This window comes from Scylla paramamosain, chromosome 15 (assembly GCF_035594125.1).
Source record: "Scylla paramamosain isolate STU-SP2022 chromosome 15, ASM3559412v1, whole genome shotgun sequence".
NCBI classification, from domain to species: Eukaryota; Metazoa; Arthropoda; class Malacostraca; order Decapoda; family Portunidae; genus Scylla; species Scylla paramamosain.
The window spans coordinates 24952010-24971011 of NC_087165.1; the positions used below are offsets into that span (position 1 = coordinate 24952010).

The window sequence follows — 19002 nt, forward strand, 5'->3', positions numbered from 1 at the left end:
CAGATCCTACATGAGGGAAAGGGGTTACTTAAAGGCATCAAAGAGTGTTTAATTCACCTACGATCGTCTGCTGACCACCCAGCCAGCTGTTCCCCTGTAGCAATCGTTGTGTGTGTGTGTGTGTGTGTGTGTGTGTGTGTGTGTGTGTGTGTGTGTGTGTGTGAGGAAGGACTGTCAACAGATGGTCCATTATTTCTTTGAAATTAGGAAAATAGAACCATTAAAATAACCAATCAGAAACAGTGAAACCAAAAGGCAAAACTATTCAGTCATCATCACTTGAATGAAATATCCAAGTCTTTGTATTTTCAATAAGCTCTGCTTCATCCTTTTTGTACACATATGCTTTATATGTGGAAGTGTCACTTTTCTTAGATAAGCTGACCAACAATTGTGCCACATCCCTTAATATGAATATGAAATACAGGCTTCATGATTATTTTGAAATATAATAAACATATTTCCAATTATCCTTTATCATTAAAGCCTGTGTGTGACCAATAGCATACCTGAACTTACTAGTTTTAGTTTTATTTTGTTTTTTGTTAAAAACTGAATAAAAATTTCCTTTAAAAATAGCAATGTAACTAAGGCATACTTGAATTAATGTCACAATAAGCATTTCAGATGTTCAACATAACAGTAGAAAAAATATGCATATCATAAAAATCCATAAAAGGAGCTGAATATGCACTTAATAAGGAAATACATAACAACAACCCATAACACATGGATTCAACAACTTTCTGGTAATTAAAAAATGTACAGCCTAGTGAAGCTTCTGGTAAATCTTTTGCCAAAGTATTTTCAGGAAAGTTCACAGGGAGCTGCATTACTGGGTCACTACTGAAACACTGTGTACTTGGTGATGTGCCTGAGAAGATTAAGTTACACATGAAATCTGTGATGATGTACAACTTTTTAGGATTAAGATACATGTGAGTGTGGCTATTTTAACATTTGGATTTGAATAAAAGATTACCAAAGTGATAGAGGTGTAAAAAATTTAAAAAATTTAAAAAATTCCAGGATGTCAGGAGCAATTAAAGACTAATTTGAGATTTTATGAGCTTGTTAATCTGTTTTCAGGCACTTCACCCAAGAACTGGATAGCTTACTGTATTTCACTTGAGCCTTGCTAGTTCTGTTTTATGGCTAAAACACACACTCAGTATCAAATGAGATGCAAGTTGAATCTGTTTCACGATGTACACAACAGTTCACTTTCACCAAGCACTGTGTATCACAAAAGCCACTTGCAATGTCTATGGCTTCACAACATATTCTTACACACACACACACACACACACACACACACACACACACACATTGATATTATTTTTCTTCATCCTCTTCTGTTAGTTGACTTTCATCCCAAACAAACCCATAATTCTTCTCAAGTTTCCTGTGGTTTTCTCTTTCTTCTAATTCTTCAGCATTTGCACTCTGAGGGGATTGAAAAAAAGTGTAAGTCCATGTGACTATCAATTATCAAGTCTGTTTTCAGTACTTCTATCTGCCACACAAGCAATAATGATAGGTCAAAACTTAGGTACCAGAAGAATATAAATAATGCACACATATTGGCACAGTAAAGATTACTTGCATCTATTAAAAAAATACGCTCCTTCCACACAGCTACCCATGTTATATTGTAATGGATCACAGGCTGATGTAAAGCTCAGATTATTAAGAGACATGTGAACTTTGGCCTCAAACTCCACCTCTTCAGTCAAAAGAATATTAGGTTGCTTACATAATGCCTTGAAGAGGAAGGATTTAAAATTTCCAATTTAAAGTTAAATTTGACCTTCTTCCTCCCTTTCCTACTTTTTTTTTCATATAAATTTGCACAAGACATGTGATATATATATATATATATATATATATATATATATATATATATATATATATATATATATATATATATATATATATATATATATATATATATATATATATATATATATATATATATTACACAATCTTCAAACTGTGTCAAAAGTCCTCTGATGTCCCATTAAAGCTTTACAGTACTACATGTATGTACTACAAACAATATTAATCATAGAATACACCTGTACTCTCACCATCCCAGAAAATTCTGTGCAGTTTTTCAGTACTACATAGGACTGCTTAATTTTTCAGCCATCTCTGGCTAGAGGAAGTCTTCCTTTGTGCTGCCCTGCCTGTTCTACTTGTAGTAAGGGTGTTGTAATTAAGAAGTCAAGGAAAGACTTAGTTGTCTGTTGCTGTTTGTTATCTTTTATAATCCTTCATAAAAAAAATCTATAATTCTTCATAAAAAAAACAATCAATAAATAAATAGAAATATGTATATGTGCACAGTTAATACTTACAAGCAGATTTACTATCATATTCTGGAAGGCTTCCACTTCCTCCTGCGAAAGCATGGCATTTGTGGAATCCTCATCCTCAAGGGAGTTTGGAGTCAGTATTTTTACTTCAAACTTCCTTCCTGAGTAAAAGAAAGATGATGAGAACACTTAAGAAAATAAATACATAAATAAATAAATAAATAAATAAATAAAAATAATTAATTGGTGATTAAAGTCAAGATGAAATACAGATGTCTCTGTGAAGATGATGGAAGTGTCATTATGGGATGTCTAGATGTATGGTGCAGTTTGGGATGATCATGTGTGTGTGTGTGTGTGTGTGTGTGTGTGTGTGTGTGTGTGTGTGTGTGTGTGTGTGTGTGTGTGTGTGTGTGTGTGTGTGTGTGTGTGTGTGTGTGTGTGTGTATAGAATGCACAATCCCACCAGGTCTGAATGCCCATGAATAACATCCAAGGTCACTGACACATTCCCAAAGAGAGAAGTATTAAAAATCATGGCTGAGAGAGAGAGAGAGAGAGAGAGAGAGAGAGAGAGAGAGAGAGAGAGAGAGAGAGAGAGAGAGAGAGAGAGAGAGAGAGAGAGAGAGAGAGAGAGAGAGAGAGAGAGAGAGAGAGAGAGAGAGAGAGAGAGAGAGAGAGAGAGAGAGAGAGAGAGAGAGAGAGAGAGAGAGAGAGAGAGAGAGAGAGAGAGAGAGAGAGAGAGAGAGAGAGAGAGAGAGAGAGAGAGAATCCTGGTCTGATGAGAGGGGACTTAACCCCTAAAGGGCATGTAGTGTCTATAGTTGATGCAGCTAAGAACTACTAGTCTTACATGAAGTGAAAGCAACAAAACAATGAAATCTCCTCAGTTTTAAGTCACAAGGAAACTTAGCAAAAAACGTACAAAGATTATTGTGACAGGCAATATTTCAAGAAACTGCTTCCATGACTAAAGAAAGTAACCAAGGAAAAGGGTTGTCATGAAACACTGATAAAAGACATCATGTTGGATTGTGATATTTGTAAAACTCACCACTGAAAGACAGTAATGGACTTTTATTATTTTCATGCAAATACTGTAGGTCTGTGTGTGATATCCAAAATAGACAGAATTTTTAATGCACTCACCTATTTTTTCATGGCCCAGCTTTTGCAGTTTATCCTTGATGGTCTGCTCCAGCTTGGTCTTTTGGGACTCATCCTCCATCCTAACCTTGGTGAGTCGCTTCTGCTGGCTGTCTCCCTCCACCTGCTCACCCACACAAGCACAAGCAACAATATCGAAATTTGTTCAAAACTAGTAAAAAAGAAATGCTCCGGATCTTTATGAATATGACAGAGAGTCTGACAAACTTTACATTAAAGTCCATTTACTTAAACGTGACCACCACTGAAGAAGAAGAAGAAGAAGAAGAAGAAGAAGAAGAAGAAGAAGAAGAAGAAGAAGAAGAAGAAGAAGAAGAAGAAGAAGAAGAAGAAGAAGAAGAAGAAGAAGAAGAAGAAAAGAAATAAAAAAAAAGGAAAAGAAAAAGAAAAGTAAAGTAAAGAAAAAAAAAGAAAAGAAAGAGAAGAAGAAGAAGAAAAGAAATACATAATCAATGGAGTCAAGATAACACTGACCTTGTCAGCCTCTTCCTTGCTGTGCCTGGAACTGGTCTCTGCAGAAGAAACAAATGGTCAGTAAAACTTTCAGCAGTGACTATATGGGCCAGTGGAGGCAATCAGATGTTAATTTTTAGTCTATGTATAAATAAAAGCTTCCTTACTGTGATATTTCAGCCATCACAAATTGTTGTGCAACAAGAACACGCAGGTTACACTTGGCATAATCTTATAAATAGTATAATATCCCAAATATTGGATATCTTACTTATTCTGCCATGATGTAGGTTTTGTCTCCTACAACAGTATTGCCATTTGCTCAATAATTTGCTACATTTTCATTTTTTTTTCATTCATTCAGCAATTTTACAACTGAATAACTTTGGTTTAGAGTTTTGCTGAGTTGCAGCAATAGGCTACCTAATTTCAACAAAACATATTCATGAATGCAGTTATAAATACCTTCATGAAGTATTTGTATTTGTATTCAAAGTAAAACAGTTTCAGTGTATTCATTTTGGTACTTGTAGGAATGTCAATTCATTCTTCCTTGCTTCATGAACATCTCTCTAGTAACTCAACCCTTGACACCATCCATTCATCTCATTCCCTTAACCTTACACCATTAACACATGACCTTGGCCTCTTCTTTACCAACTGTTCTTCATCTATCCTCCCTGCATACCTAACCCACCTTAACACTTCCTGCTCTGTTTCATCAGCTGACTACAATAAAGCCAGTTCTCTTGCACAATCCAGTGTCTCATCTCCATCATACAGGTTGAAATACAAATTTTTACAAATATTGCAAGAGATGAAAGTACAGTTTATTCTAAGTGGAAAATGTTGTATATGCACATGCATTCTGAGGCCTTGCTTAGCCACGGTATGAAATTCAAGTGTGGCCAGGTGACAGACAACTGCTGGGTCGGGTGGGTATTCATGGTGGGATGTGTTGATGCAGAATGTTTGAGAGTGAAATTGTGAATTATTCTGTCACAATTTCTATAAGTTATGGAGCATTACAGGGTTCCATAATGAGACAAGTGGTATTAACAGACAGGTGATTTACTGATAAACATTACACAAGGAAACTATGGCTGTAATTAATGTGGCACCATGCCTGTCTCAGTGGGGGAGGGTGAGAAGCAAGGCTCCTCACCCTTGAGAGAGAGAGAGAGAGAGAGAGAGAGATGAGAGAGAGAGAGAGAGAGAGAGAGAGAGAGAGAGAGAGAGAGAGAGAGAGAGAGAGAGAGAGAGAGAGAGAGAGAGAGAGAGAGAGAGAGAGAGAGAGAGAGAGAGAGAGAGAGAGAGAGAGAGAGAGAGAGAGAGAGAGAGAGAGAGAGACTGTTAGCAATGCAACACACTTACAGTAATGTGGAATGTGTGGACATATGTGGTGTTTCTCTGCCATAGATACCTGCCCAGCCACACTTGAATTTCATACCACAGCTAAACAACACCTCAAAATGCATATGTGCACAGAACATTTTCCATTTGGAATAACTTGTATTTTCACCTCTAGCAATATCTGCAGAAACTTGTGTAACACTCTGTATTCAATCTCTTCTTTCCTGTTCCTATGTTCCATAATTTAAGCCTCACACAGTACTGCTGGTAACAACACATTCTCTTAATTGATAATAGAGAGCTAGAGCTGACTGAGGTAGTGAGAGTCATTTGAGAAAAGAAAAAAAAGCATAGTAGTCACATCAAACATAGGTATTAAGAACTCAAATCAAGGTCAAGCACATGAGCACTCGATAATACGCCACAGTTGATTGGACAGGAATACAATGACTCAATGCTACAACTCTGCCAGAATGGAGTTAATGAGGGTCATACACACTACTGGTTCAAACTGTGGTACAATGTGAGTGGCATGTAAGGCTATTCCATTATGAGTCTCTGAGGCAATACCAGGTCGTGGAAATGCTGCGACTTTTAAAGAATTACCTACTTCAAAAGAAGAACAACAAGTGAGTAAGTATAATACCTCTCCTAGAGTGCAACTGTCATACTATGAGAACTTATTATACACAATCTGTACTTACTATCCTTTAGAAAGCCAGGAAGTACTTCACTAATGTACTGTCATTGGAGATTAGAGAAGAAGCAGAAAAGTAAGAAAGTCACCAGTACAGAATATGTGAAAGGATCAAAACAAGTAGGTGAAAGGCAGGGAGGACTAATCTTTCCTCTCACAGTAACAACCTATCACTACAGATTTTGTGAGAGAAAAGAAATCATGCAATATGTACAAAATTTTATAACCTGAAAATCTTTAAGCAGCATGCACATAACAATATAATGTGCCACCTCTACCTGAGACTTCTATATTAGTGCGCGGAAGCTTGCGGCCTCTGCGCTTATTGAGCCTCTCCCGGGGTGTTGTGAAGAGAGGGTGAGGAGTACCTCCACCTGAGAGGCGAGCGGAGGAGGAGGAGGCAGGAAAAGGAGAGGATGATGATACTGTAGAGGAAGAAGAGGAAATGGTAGAGGAAGTGGAAGAGGAAGCAGTGGATGATGATGAGGAAAAACTAGCAATAGACTTCTTTCTGGACAGCAATGAAGCAGTTGCAGCTGAACCAGTCTTTGTCCGAGCAGGATACTTGCGAGCAAAGAAATGGCCGGACTTGCGTGAGGAAAGAAACTGAGAGGAGGAAGAAGGAAAGGAGGAGATATACTTTTTTGCAGGATTTGTGTGTAAGTGTTGGGTTCGTGTACCTTTTAAGGGTTCCTCTGAACTGTGAGGGGAAGGGGGCATCCCTTCCATGGGGCCCTCTGAGTCCTGGTCTGCCTGGTCCTGAAGGGTGGACTCAGCTTGGGTGGAGGGCTTGGACTCCTCTGATACTGTGCTCTCCATCTCTTTTAACTGACGATCAAGATAGTCTTCCAGAACCTCCATCTCCTTCTTCACCTGAAAAGAGAAACACATTACATCTTCAACATAAAAGAATTGATTCTGAATAGTTCTGGTGCAGGGATGAGGCAACCCCATCACCCTCCACAACTTGGGGTGCAATCAAAAGGGTGAACCTAACTACTACACAAGTGTAGTGTAGTTGCTCTGATTTCTGTACATTGTGATACTCAATAAACAATCATACCTGAAGCTGCCACTTGGGACCTGACCCAGAGGGTGTAAGTATGTTAGAGGTTATATAACTGTGGATGTTGGGATATCATTACAGCTTACTGGTGAACTTTCTGAACCTAGAAGTACCACCTTGGGAGGCTGGTCTGTTCATGAGTGAGAAAGTTGGTGCAGCTGTCAATGTTCTTGGGCCCCTCCTGTGGAATATATACTTTAATGACATTCTGCAACTGATGCCTGAGCCATGCATTTGCTGATGACTCTGCAGTCACCCTCTCCTGTGAGAGGAAGGACTGGCAGGCAACATTGAATAAAATCAACGTGGCCCTGGACAACACACCCTCTTGGAGCAGACAATGGCAAGTACCCTTCGCCCCCAAGAAAATCCATCTCCTACACATCTCCAAGGGACGAGAAGGTGCAGACTCCCAACCCCCGGCCATCTTCCTTGATGGCAGGAGGCTGCACTCCCAGCAGTCCATCTCCCTCCTCAGGGTGGAGGTAGATGCTGGCTTCACCTTCACCAGCTATGTGAAGAAAATTGCCAGGACTGCAGCATGAAAGCTGAGCAACATCTGATGTGTAGGGAATGTACTCAATGTCCAGGTCATCCTGTCCTCATACAGGGCACAGGTCCACCTTGTGATGGAATATGCACGGCTCACCTGGTACTCCTGTCCACTGTCCTACCAGGCATGGCTTGATAGAGTTCAGACCAAAGCACTGAGGGTGTTGCATCTTCAGGCCAGGCATCAGCAGCTTGGCCTACAGTCTCTGCAGCAGTAGCAGGATGTGGCAGACCTGTACCTCATGTACAAGACCCTCAGGCAATGCACATTACACCTGGCGGCACTACACCTGCTGTCCCCACACACCTCAACCCACACCATTCATGCCACTGCCCAAAAAGGACCACCACCTTACAGTGGCTGACTGTTTGCCAGGGCAGAGAGTAACCTTCATCCCTTTCTGCTACAATACAGTTGCTTATGGAACTGGCTGGTGCAGACTACATCCCTCCATTACACCACACACCTCCAGGCATTCAAGAGGGGTGCACATGAGTGGCTGAGACACCCCAGTTAGTGGACACCACTAATATATGTAATATATGTATATATATATGTGTGTGTACTGACCAAGATAGCTAGAATACTTCTGCAATCTGGCTCTGGTCTATGTACCCACACCCTATACTGTTTAAAAAATAAAGAGAGAGAGAGAGTTCTTTTAGTATGTCATAAAGGCAATGACAGTCACAGGGTCAGGCCAGTAGGTATGTGGCCTTGGTCACCTAGTCCTTTCATAAGTTGGATCTGACTTGGGTTAGGCCAGTAGGTATAGGCCCTGGTCACCTAGTCCTTTGGTAAGTTGGATATGACTTGCTTTTTTATGCCAACATAACAAAATGATCAACATAGTAAAAGCAAGCCCATGGACTCCAAATAATTTCTTTGAATAAATAGCTGGAGTGATGGTAGTATTAGAGGTCAAGTGCAGGGAGGTAGTAGAAGCATTACATACCAAAGAATGCAGATGTATGTTGTCTGCAGAGAATTTGAGATAGGGAAACTAATACCTAAGAAGAATATCAGGTATACATTGAAATTGATTTGCAATTTCATGTTTGGCAAAAGCAACTGATTGTTACTGAGCTTAGTTTTTGGTCAATCACATCATCACATTTGGTGCTGACTACTGAGAGGCATTTCAGTCTGAAGATGCCATTTGTTTTAGTGAAACTGTATCAACCTTTTCATGACTTCTCACCTTTTGGGAAATCTTAGCGAGTGACATGTACCTGTACCTCTGGGAGTGCTGAGGGAGAGATGGTATAGATGGTGATGGAAATACAATGTCCTAAAAGCACCACAGGGTACATAAGATGGTGGATGGAAACAGTTTTTAATTTTTCATTATTGTGTCTGATTAAAGTGTAAAAATGAGTCCGCATATGTCACGAAAATGCCCTTAACAACATACCCTAGAAAGTTTTTCTTCAGCCACATCAAGAGCCTTCATAACAGAGGAGAGTGCTGTCCCCAACCTCTGCTCTTCCTCTTCCAGTGCCTGTTCGGTTTCCTGCACTCCCTCCTGGTGATTATGAAATTATACGAGATAAAATATCTGGCTTGGGAAAGCTAACAAAAGTGAACATGGGAATTGCAGAGGTATGAATCTCGTGTGTGTAACTGGAGAAATAGAGATTTAATGCATGCAGATAACAGGGTGTAGGATTAAAGAGTTTTACCAAGGGTCAAATCTTTTCACTCATGATGGCAGTTGAAAAATGTTAAAACAAACATTCAGGAACATAAGGAAAGCATATGACACAATCTATTAGCTGAAAATGAGAGATATAAATAAGATGTAAGGTATGAACAGGGTGTTGTTGAATAGGGACGAAAACTTTTATAAGAATATAAGTGAGTGTATCAGAGTAAATGGAGGAATGAGTAAACATTTTGGAATAGTGTGAAGCAAAGATGTATACGTACATGAAAGAATGAAATGTGGACAATAAAAGTATATGATTATAATTGAATAAAAAAAAAAAAAAAATGAATGAGCACAGATCAAAGGAAACAGGGTTACAGAAAAGCAGCACAGGATTTAAAAAGGGTAGTGGATGTGTGGATCAAATGTCTTTACTAAGAATGAGCTGACAAATCAGTGGCTGGCTGCCCCAGCCTGTAATCATATTCAAGCCATACAAAGCCACCAGATCAGCAGTTAACAGCATGAACCAACACTAGGACAGACTGGCCATTTATCTTCGAAAGTTTTCCAGCTTACCTTACTGAGGATTTTGTGATTCCAGTCATTCACCTCTCGCTCCAACTGCTTGATGTGGCCCTCCTTGATGTTGTCCACCATTTTTCGAAATTCAGCTATTTTGTCGGTCTCAGCATCTCTGGCTCCTGTTGTGCCCTCCATCATGACAAGCAAGGGATATAAGTTATGCTCAAGTAAACAGCATCAATTTACAATGAATGAAATAGTTTTGAAAGAGACACAAACAGCTACAGACTAATGGAGTGTATTTGTATTTCATACAGACTCCAAACTTATGTACATATACAGTGTGATAATATGGTTGATACACAAGCTCATGCTATTTAAATTCATGGTATTTGATAAAATGTAATCTATGAGGAAGAAGCTAATTTGGTGGATGGCTAAACATGTGCTTAGTACTTGGTATTTTAGAAGCTATCAAATACCATCATCAAAGTAATATTTGGGCACAGTCATTCAAAGCATACAACAATGTATCTGACACCTCATAAGATAAGTTGTATTTAGTTTTAACAATATGGTTTTATCACCAATCCACATGCATGCAGTGTCCAGCTAGGCCACACCCATAAGAAAGAAGTAATAACACAGTTACTAACCTTCATTCTACATGAATGAATCTACAGAAGACAAGGATTCCAAGGCTTTAGGGCAGTAATTAATGAAGCTCAGTATATAAGTGAACTGTGATGTTAGCCAAATTATTTGAATTTTGGTTGCTGTTTCTTACTGAATTTCATCCATTTTGGTATTTTTGGAAGAAAACTTACGGTTCATGCAACTTGAGAATCACATCCTTTCACCTAACAAAATTTGGGACTCTACTGTGCACACACAGATGGTTACCCACAACTCACTTGATTAATGAACATTTTTCCAAGCTGACGAAGTCTTTTCTGCAGCTTGGAGAAGTGATCCCTCTTGGTAGACTTGGAGGCTTGCCATAGTGCCTCCATATCCTCTAGACCTACTTCTCTCTCCTCATCCTCATCATCATCCTCTTCTTCATCAATCTCTTCCTCCAGTCCATTCTCACCTTCATTCTCTTCCTCAAGCTCCTCATTCTCAGTAATATAAGGCTCTGTAGGCTGTAAGAAATGTGAAAATTTTCAGTTATAATTTTATTTATTTTGTAGCAAAGATCTACACACACACACACACACACACACACACACACACACTGGGAGGTAAAACTCTAAGGCTACTGATGATGTAAGAGACAAGATGAACAAACTTTACTTTCCAAATCTATCAACTTTGGAAATGAATGTCTTCCCTATCCCATCATCTAGGATTTGATTATCCTTATATTCTTCTAAACAGCAACATTCTTCTTTAAATTACTGGCTGTCTACCAACTGTTTATAAAATTCCAAGAGCCTGTGTTCTGGTAGACAGCACCAAGAATATACACTGTCCTATCACTTCTAGGCATGAAATTACTTCCCTGTGTGTGCATGAATTTAGACATCTGAAAATGGGCAGAGAAATGCTGCATGTACTGTTCAGACATATTATCATGATATACTTTCTTTAAGTCTTAGTAATCCTCCCATTACTTACATCCAGGAGCTGCAGCAGCTTATGAGGCTTGAGGTTGGACATGAGGCCATGGGTGTCACCTCCCATACTACCCCCAAGAGTGTCCCCCAACTTCTTGACAATCTCCTCCCCATCAGTATTTCCACCAGTACCTTCCCCTTCTGCTGCACCTCCCATTCCCTCCTTTGATCCTACTGGCACCTTCATGTCTTCTGCTTTGAGGTGGGTATCTGTAAGTGGGAAATGGTGTCAAGGTAACTTCAGATTTGCAACATATTTATGTTAGAAAACTTTGAATGCATTATTTAAATCACAAATAGTTTTGTTTACCTGTCCTGTTTTCATCTTGAATGAAAAGTAGTATGTCTGAACAAAGAAACTACAAATTTTATGAATTAACATAATGTTCCTAAGTAAAAAGGACTATTTCTATTAATGTCTGATGCCTATTCATACTCAAATCCTCTCATTCTCTTACATACTTCAGCACTATATCCTCCAATTTCACTACAATCTACTACACCAACCATATCTCAATCATGTAACTAATGCATTCACACTTATCACCATTGCCTTTGATAAAATGGAACCACACATGCACTCACCTGGTTAATTTATACTACACTGTTCATGAAACATTCTTCTATGTAGCTGTGTGTATATCAAGAAAAGATCTTCCTTAAAAGGAGGATCAAAATACAGAGGACAGGGTTTCCAATCCCTATTAATTGCTTATAGTGAGAAAATATAGTGGCAGTATTCTTCTAACCTGGCTACAGTATATGCAGCCAGGACATTCACTACCACAAGGGAACTAACATAACATACAATCAACAATCTTACTAACAAAAGCAGTCAATATACCACTGATTTTCTCTTCCTTTTAAAATATCTTGGCACCTGACATAAAATAAATAAAACTCTTAAAAATCACAGCATGGGTCATGTGCTTGTATTAAGTTATACATATACTCTTACCAGCTTCCTCCTCTAGAGTGATCTGGGTCTCCACCTCCACCAGATCCTCCTTGTTTTCTCGAATGTGCTTGGTCTTGTGTTTGTTTGTGGGGGACATCCGGAAGATTTTAATGTTCATCTTCAGGTTGTCATCTTCATCCTCATCTTCCTGCTCACCTTCACTGGAGGATGGCTGAAGGAGTGATGACCCATCTTCTATCTCCGTTTCTTTGAGTATCTCTGCATTTTGCTGGAATAGTTTCTTTTCCACTTCTTGTTCCTCTTTTAGTTTCTCTACAGGAGCATCAGAAAATTTGTTATTAATAAATCCATCAAAGATCATGACAGCAACATCATAGGCTTTTCCAAACCATTTATTATTTCCATACTTGATGGTTCTGCTATCTGAAATTATGTAACAGTTTAAATAAGAAAATATACAGGAAAAATATGAGAAAATTCAGCTCCCTAGGCATGGGAATAGATCACTGGGATGTATTGCTAAAGGTCACACATGCAAACAACATGGAGTTAAAAAAAAATATGTAACATCAAAGGACAGGACACAACAAGCTTGATTTAATCCTGGAATAATACAGATAACACAAACACATGAAGGAGGAAAACAATAAAAAGAAAAAATCAACAAAACTTATAACTGCAAATCAGAAAGTTTAAAAAAAAGACAAAATATAAAGTTGTGTGAATAAACAATTATGGACTTGTCATAAATTGCATTTAAAAGTCTATTTATAAGGTGTTTATGTGAGATTCTATGCCAGACCACAATGAAGCGCAAATGCCTGGAAGTACATACTCTCTTGGTACAGAATGTATTTGTTGTACTGGTCTTCAGTGAGGGCTGGTGCACAGGTGATAATGTGGGGAGAGCGTGCTACCTGCAGCCTCAGATATGGATGGTGGCACACCCTGGTGGTGGCCACAGTCACCACGTAGCGACAAGACTCGGGTTCATCCACTCGCTGAATGTAGTCACCAACACCATCCTCGCAGTGGAACTAAAGATAAAAATAATCATGAGTACTCCACAAAGAAGTTCTACACTGTAATGCTAAGATGTGTATAACTGTCAGATAATCTATTCTTTTGAGACATATGAAGGGAATAAGATGTCGTATTGGGAGAAAGTATAAAAGGAAAGAAATGAATGGAAAAGGGAAGGAGTGAAATGAAAGATGATCATAAATGAGCAATATGAGAAAATCTATTCAAAAGAAGATATATATAGCAGCCAAGACAACTATGTATTACCTTTTATGCCAAGATAAATCAAGAATGAAATGCAGCAACTGCATGCTAATGATTTTTATGACTGCATGAGAGAGAGAGAGAGAGAGAGAGAGAGAGAGAGAGAGAGAGAGAGAGAGAGAGAGAGAGAGAGAGAGAGAGAGAGAGAGAGAGAGAGAGAGAGAGAGAGAGAGATTCACAAGAACACAAGATTTAAAGAAAGAAAACAACATCTGCAGAAACATGATTCATGCTCCTATTACTGCAGATATAAAACAATCACTCTTCACACCACAAAATCAATTGGCAACACAAGGCCTGCTCACCCGCACTTCAGTGCTGCGAGGCTCCCCTGTCAGGTCACACTTGGTGCCATTAACGTAGAACTGGCTGTGAAACCTCTGCAGACGATTTTTGGTCTCAGAGCTGTTTTTCCAGTTGTACTCAGACTCATATTTACCCAAAATGATGATTGGGCCTGAGGCTTTGTTATCTGGAATTAGAAAATTTGTATTTTTACATAACTATATGTAATTTACTCTTCTTTGTATATTTTCTTGTTGCTTCTCTTTAAATCTTTATAATACATTCATCTATTTCTGAACATGTTACTGGTTTTGTTTACATCTATTTCTTTCCCTATTATTTCAAATAACTTTTTTTTCTCCACTGTTCTAATATATTAACTACCTTTCTGCAGTTCTTTCTAATACAATCTTTGTTTCTTCAGTTTATTTTATGCAATTAGTTCAAATCTACACCAAAATTTTCATTTATCATTCATATTTAATATAATGTGAGTGCACCCTACAGGTCCAAATGATGTTGGATTAGTGATGGTTGACTTGTACTAAAAGATGTGGATTAACAAAAGAAATTCCCTTTAGCTCCTTACCCTCCAGGTGGTATTGCTTGATGACTGAGCTGTAGCAGAACTCATAAGTCCACCAGTCAACAGTTTTGATGAGGCACGGTGCAGTCTCCATGGGCTTCAGAAGGACTAAAAATTTAAGATAAAACTGAAGATAAAAACATAAAATAACAGCAAATTAAACTGTAATAAACAACAAATAATGCCACAAGTTTTAAACTGAAATCAATATGAAATAAATTAGGATCTTAATATAATATTCTCTGGCTGAAAGTTTTAATGCAAACAAGTTCATACATTCATCATGATAAAGTTCAACAAAATGTAACGTAAAATTCCAAAAATGTTAAAATTCTTGAAAACACAACTTCAATTTATATTACTTGAGGGGAAAAAACTAATTCCAACTATTGATTATATATCATACTACTATTCCTCTGAAGGATCATGGAAGACAGACTGTAACAGATACAAACTTAAAATAACCATCATGCATATAATAAAATATGACTCACTATACAAAGCATGTGTAGCAATGACTTACACATATAAATAGCAATTGTTGATGTTAATATCTTAATGGTATAAAGACTGCACAACAGGATATAAATACTGATAACATGGATATTGAAAACAATAAATACAATAGGCAATTTAAATTTTCTATAGTATCAGAAACTTGTTCCTATTAACTCTAAAAGGGGATGATGGGTGTGAAGGTGTTCTTCAAGAAAGCAGCCAACCACCTCGTGAAAGGTCAGCTGGGAAACATCCTGGCACAACTGTAACTACAGCTAGTCTACATAACATGGATTCATGCTGTGGTCATAGTAGCAACAACCACATGTCAATGGCTGTTTGACCTGAGATGATTCAGTATGCCAGAACCAATGCCAATAGTTTTCACACTAGTTGTCACCCGACATCATGGCTAACCACATCTAGACTCACCATGAGTAGTGAGCCAAGAATTTACCTATAACTTAAAATGGACCTGTGAAGTACCCAGACAAACAGGATTTGTATCAAATGAGAACATTATAGGGATATAAACATTACCAAAAGCTCCAGACAAGACTACCCCACAACCCAAACAACTCTGAGTGCTCTCCACAGCTGTACATATTTATTCGTGATTGATCTTAGTATGCCGTTAGTTACTAATTTTCCACAGAAACCCAGCATGACTCCTCCTGCTGCCCCCTGCCATAAAAAATAAATAAATAAAAATAAATAAATTAATTAATAAATAAATAAAATATAAATAAATAAATAAAATAAAATAAATAAAGTAATAATAAATAAATAGATTAAAAATGAGATATTGCACAAGTAAATTTCCATTACCAATCATTTCTCTCTCCAATTTCATATATTATAATATTTAACTTAATTTTTTGGTCTTTGCTCTACAAACATTTGTGTGTGTGTGTGTGTGTGTGTGTGTGTGTGTGTGTGTGTGTGTGTGTGTGTGTGTGTGTGTGTGTGTGTGTGTGTGTGTGTGTGTGTGCGTGTACATGTCTGTAACAGGTAAAAATCTGTTGCTCAGTCTTCTTCCCTTAACAGGGGTATTTGCTGATAGGAAACTGTAGAACTCACCTGAGATGTCCACCAGCTGATCCAGAATGTCGTCGTCGTGCTTGTACTCGGAATGCAGGGGCACCACAGCGGGCAGAAAGCAGAGGTACTCTTGGCCATACTTGTTCACCATGGCCATCACTTCCCCCTCTCTCACCTGTGCAGAAAGAGACAGACCAAAAATAAATCCTGGCTTCATGTAAACTACAACTAACCCTGTATTTATGTAAATTCAATTTATAAATGATCGAAGTTATGTAAAGGAGAAAAGTGTACCAACTCTTAGATAATACCTTGGTAGGAATTCAATACTTTCTTATTTTTGTATAGACTCTGTAAGATGTTATTTAAATAATGCAAATGTTAACAGTCTGCAAGGTCCTGCTCGGTTAAAGTTAGATTAGGTTAGCTGAAATAATACAAGCTTCTTCACCTGAGGGTTTGTATCCCATAGGGCTAGCACCCCAAAGGGTTACATTAGGTAAAGTTAAGTTTAGGTTAATACAGTTCCTTAACTTCAGTCTACTAACCTCTCCATAGTATAGATTACATAATTTCCTGCAATTCAAACTGTTGCTTGAAATAATTAAATCAATTAATTCACATGGATTTTTATAGATACAAGATTAGCAACTTATGGACTTGATTAAGCACTGAAAGAAGCAATGATATTTTGAACACAACTTACAATGCTGATGTCTCCATCATGTATACACTCACAAAAATGTATCATTACATATTCAGCACGATACAAACAGACATCAAGGACGGATCCATTGATAACAGGCTACTCATGTTGGTATCCCTGCGTGAGTTTGGTACAGCTGCACCTATATAAGCCAAGTGAATAGCATTCATAAACGAAGCAATAGGATTTGAACTGCCATAATAATGCTTAATGAAACACAGGTGGAACCTTTGTCAAACCCACTTAGCCCTACCAACCCTACTGGGACTACCAGGTTGTTCAGTGTGAAATTCATCGTACCCAACTGTAACGATTCTTTTTTGAGTGTGTGTACATCACGTCACATTCTGCTGTTTGAAGCATTATTTAATATCAGTTAAAGTTACTTTCTCATCATGGATTCTTAAAGATTTACGTAAATCTTAAACTAAGAGAAGCAAACTAAAATGCTTGGCTTGGCTTGGCTCCTCACAGCTGAGTATGTTATTTGTTATTGTTTGGTACATTTACAATGATTTGGCAGTGACTTTATTTCTGGGCAGATTCTGATGCTTTTCATCTTCAAGATAGTGAATTTTTGCTACATTTGTGAGGTGACTTTGAAAATGAAAGAAAGGTACTCTTGTGGTTTCCTATCAATATGAAAAATATGATATTTTGCCCAGAAATAAATTGTCAGTATCATAAAATTCAATACAAAACCATTTGAGCAGAGGCCCATTCAAGTACACACACATTCAAGTTGAGTACAATTTGAGTGAATGCTTATGCACACTAATGTCTAATCTGTACAAGCATGGATATGATACTTTACACACATTATAATAAAATATAAAGACTGTGAAATTGCTTTTTACTTTATGATCACATTTTAAGGCTTGTCACTTAGCCTGCACCTCTTTACTGCAAGAGATACAGGGGTTTTCCAAAAAGAAGTAGCTCCTAGAAAGCTCTGGGACATGTAGCTGTCATGCTCAAGCTGTTGTCTGGAACCAAAATGCCTGACAAGCCTGGTGGCCTGGTAGGCTAAAGTGGCAACCTGGCCACTTGAGTGTTCTCCACTCAAATTATCTCAAAATTTGTACCTGGTTGGGATCAGGTAACTGTATTTCAATAATCCCCAAACCTTAACTAAAATCTAAAGCACAACTCACTTGACAAGTTTCTAGAACAAAACCAGTACTAACTACAAAAGGAAAAACATCTGTAACTGACCAGGAAAAAAAAGGTTTCCAAATGTGGCCACACAGACCAGTTTAAAGCAAAAACTTAATCGTGCTTAAGTCAATACCTGACTCTTATGACAACATTTCTGAGTCGTCTGCAGTACTGGTGCTTGCAGTCAACAGTAAACACTGCCTTGACACATCACCACTCACCAGTGCACCACTCACCTGGTCTTTTATCACGGGTTTATGGAGTATATCGACCGCATAGTGAACGGAATTTATTTCGTCGACATTAAGGGTCGTGTGAAGGGCAGGAACAAGCGTAAATAGGGAGACAAACACTAGATGAAGCGCGCCACCGGCCATCCTGACACAGCCATCACCAACAACAACCACCACTGCCGCCCATCCTGCTCTGGGGATTGTACCTCGCTGCCACACACCCATCACCATAGGAAACACACCCTTTGCGGTTGTTTAATAAAGCTGATAATTTTATCGTTTAAAAATAAACACAAAAAAATAGAAAAGTTTTTCTTTTAAATGATGCGTTTAGAAGTTTCACTGTGGGAGTAAGAATGGGATGGGCCAACTTTTTGGATATCGTGTTTTTATTTCCAGTTATTGTCTCGACTTATTTTACTATTATGGTAGCGTCTTACTGTCATCATTGTACATCCTTAAGTCTGTCCATTGGAGAGCTTTCGAAAATTACAGGTACTGACCACTACTACTAGCAGTTAGGAAAGTCCCTGACTGTTGCACACCGCACAATATAACTTTGCCCACATTTGCACCTTGCTGATTGAAGCAAGTTATCAGGGATTGTTAAAGCATATCTTGCATGCTGGATAAAAAATAACGTTGTTCGCGTATCACGAGGACCGTTCTTCATCCAAAAATAGAGAGAGAGAAAAAAAAAGTTTATTGTGGACATGTTGCCGCACTCATGAATGAAGTCGTGAGGACGAAGCAGCAGCTTGCTAGGTGTTGCCAGTGATAAAGGTATAGCTGCTGGAAAGCAGTAGCATATGCTGCCATTAACTACTTTTCCCGTGATATAAAACTACTTCGATTCTAATGTCGACTCTGGTCGTGATATATGCAAATCG

At 38.3% G+C, this 19002-nt stretch overlaps 1 protein-coding gene across 3 annotated transcripts; it reads right to left on the reverse strand.

Moving 5' to 3' along the window:
• Positions 1-1187: 1187 nt before the first annotated feature.
• LOC135107714 (protein OS-9-like) lies at positions 1188-18306 on the reverse strand. 3 transcript variants are annotated; one of them, XM_064017903.1, is made up of 16 exons: positions 18116-18304; positions 16055-16190; positions 14480-14584; positions 13911-14077; positions 13154-13355; positions 12358-12630; positions 11401-11609; positions 10695-10925; positions 9835-9969; positions 9022-9132; positions 6669-6861; positions 6267-6413; positions 3960-3997; positions 3468-3588; positions 2361-2479; positions 1188-1446 (listed from the first exon to the last, which is right to left on the reverse strand). In XM_064017903.1, exons 1-16 carry the CDS (start codon positions 18254-18256, stop codon positions 1336-1338), a joined length of 2439 nt encoding a protein of 812 aa, XP_063873973.1. In that variant the 5' UTR covers positions 18257-18304; the 3' UTR covers positions 1188-1335. The 3 variants fall into 3 exon arrangements, with proteins under 3 accessions (XP_063873973.1, XP_063873974.1, XP_063873975.1); XM_064017904.1 differs by lacking the exon at positions 9022-9132 and having other exon boundaries at positions 18116-18306; XM_064017905.1 differs by lacking the exon at positions 6267-6413 and having other exon boundaries at positions 18116-18302.
• Between the last annotated feature and the right edge of the window lie 696 nt (positions 18307-19002).

Coding starts and splice junctions, on each gene's coding strand:
- LOC135107714 (XM_064017903.1), bottom strand. CDS start 18,256: ATGGCCGGTGGCGCGCTTCATCTAGTGTTTGTCTCCCTATTTACGCTT. Junction 12,631..13,153: donor ATACATTCTGTACCAAGAGA/GTATGTACTTCC, acceptor ATGCTCCTGTAG/AGAAACTAAAAGAGGAACAA. Junction 10,926..11,400: donor AGCTGCTGCAGCTCCTGGAT/GTAAGTAATGGG, acceptor CATTTCTTACAG/CCTACAGAGCCTTATATTAC.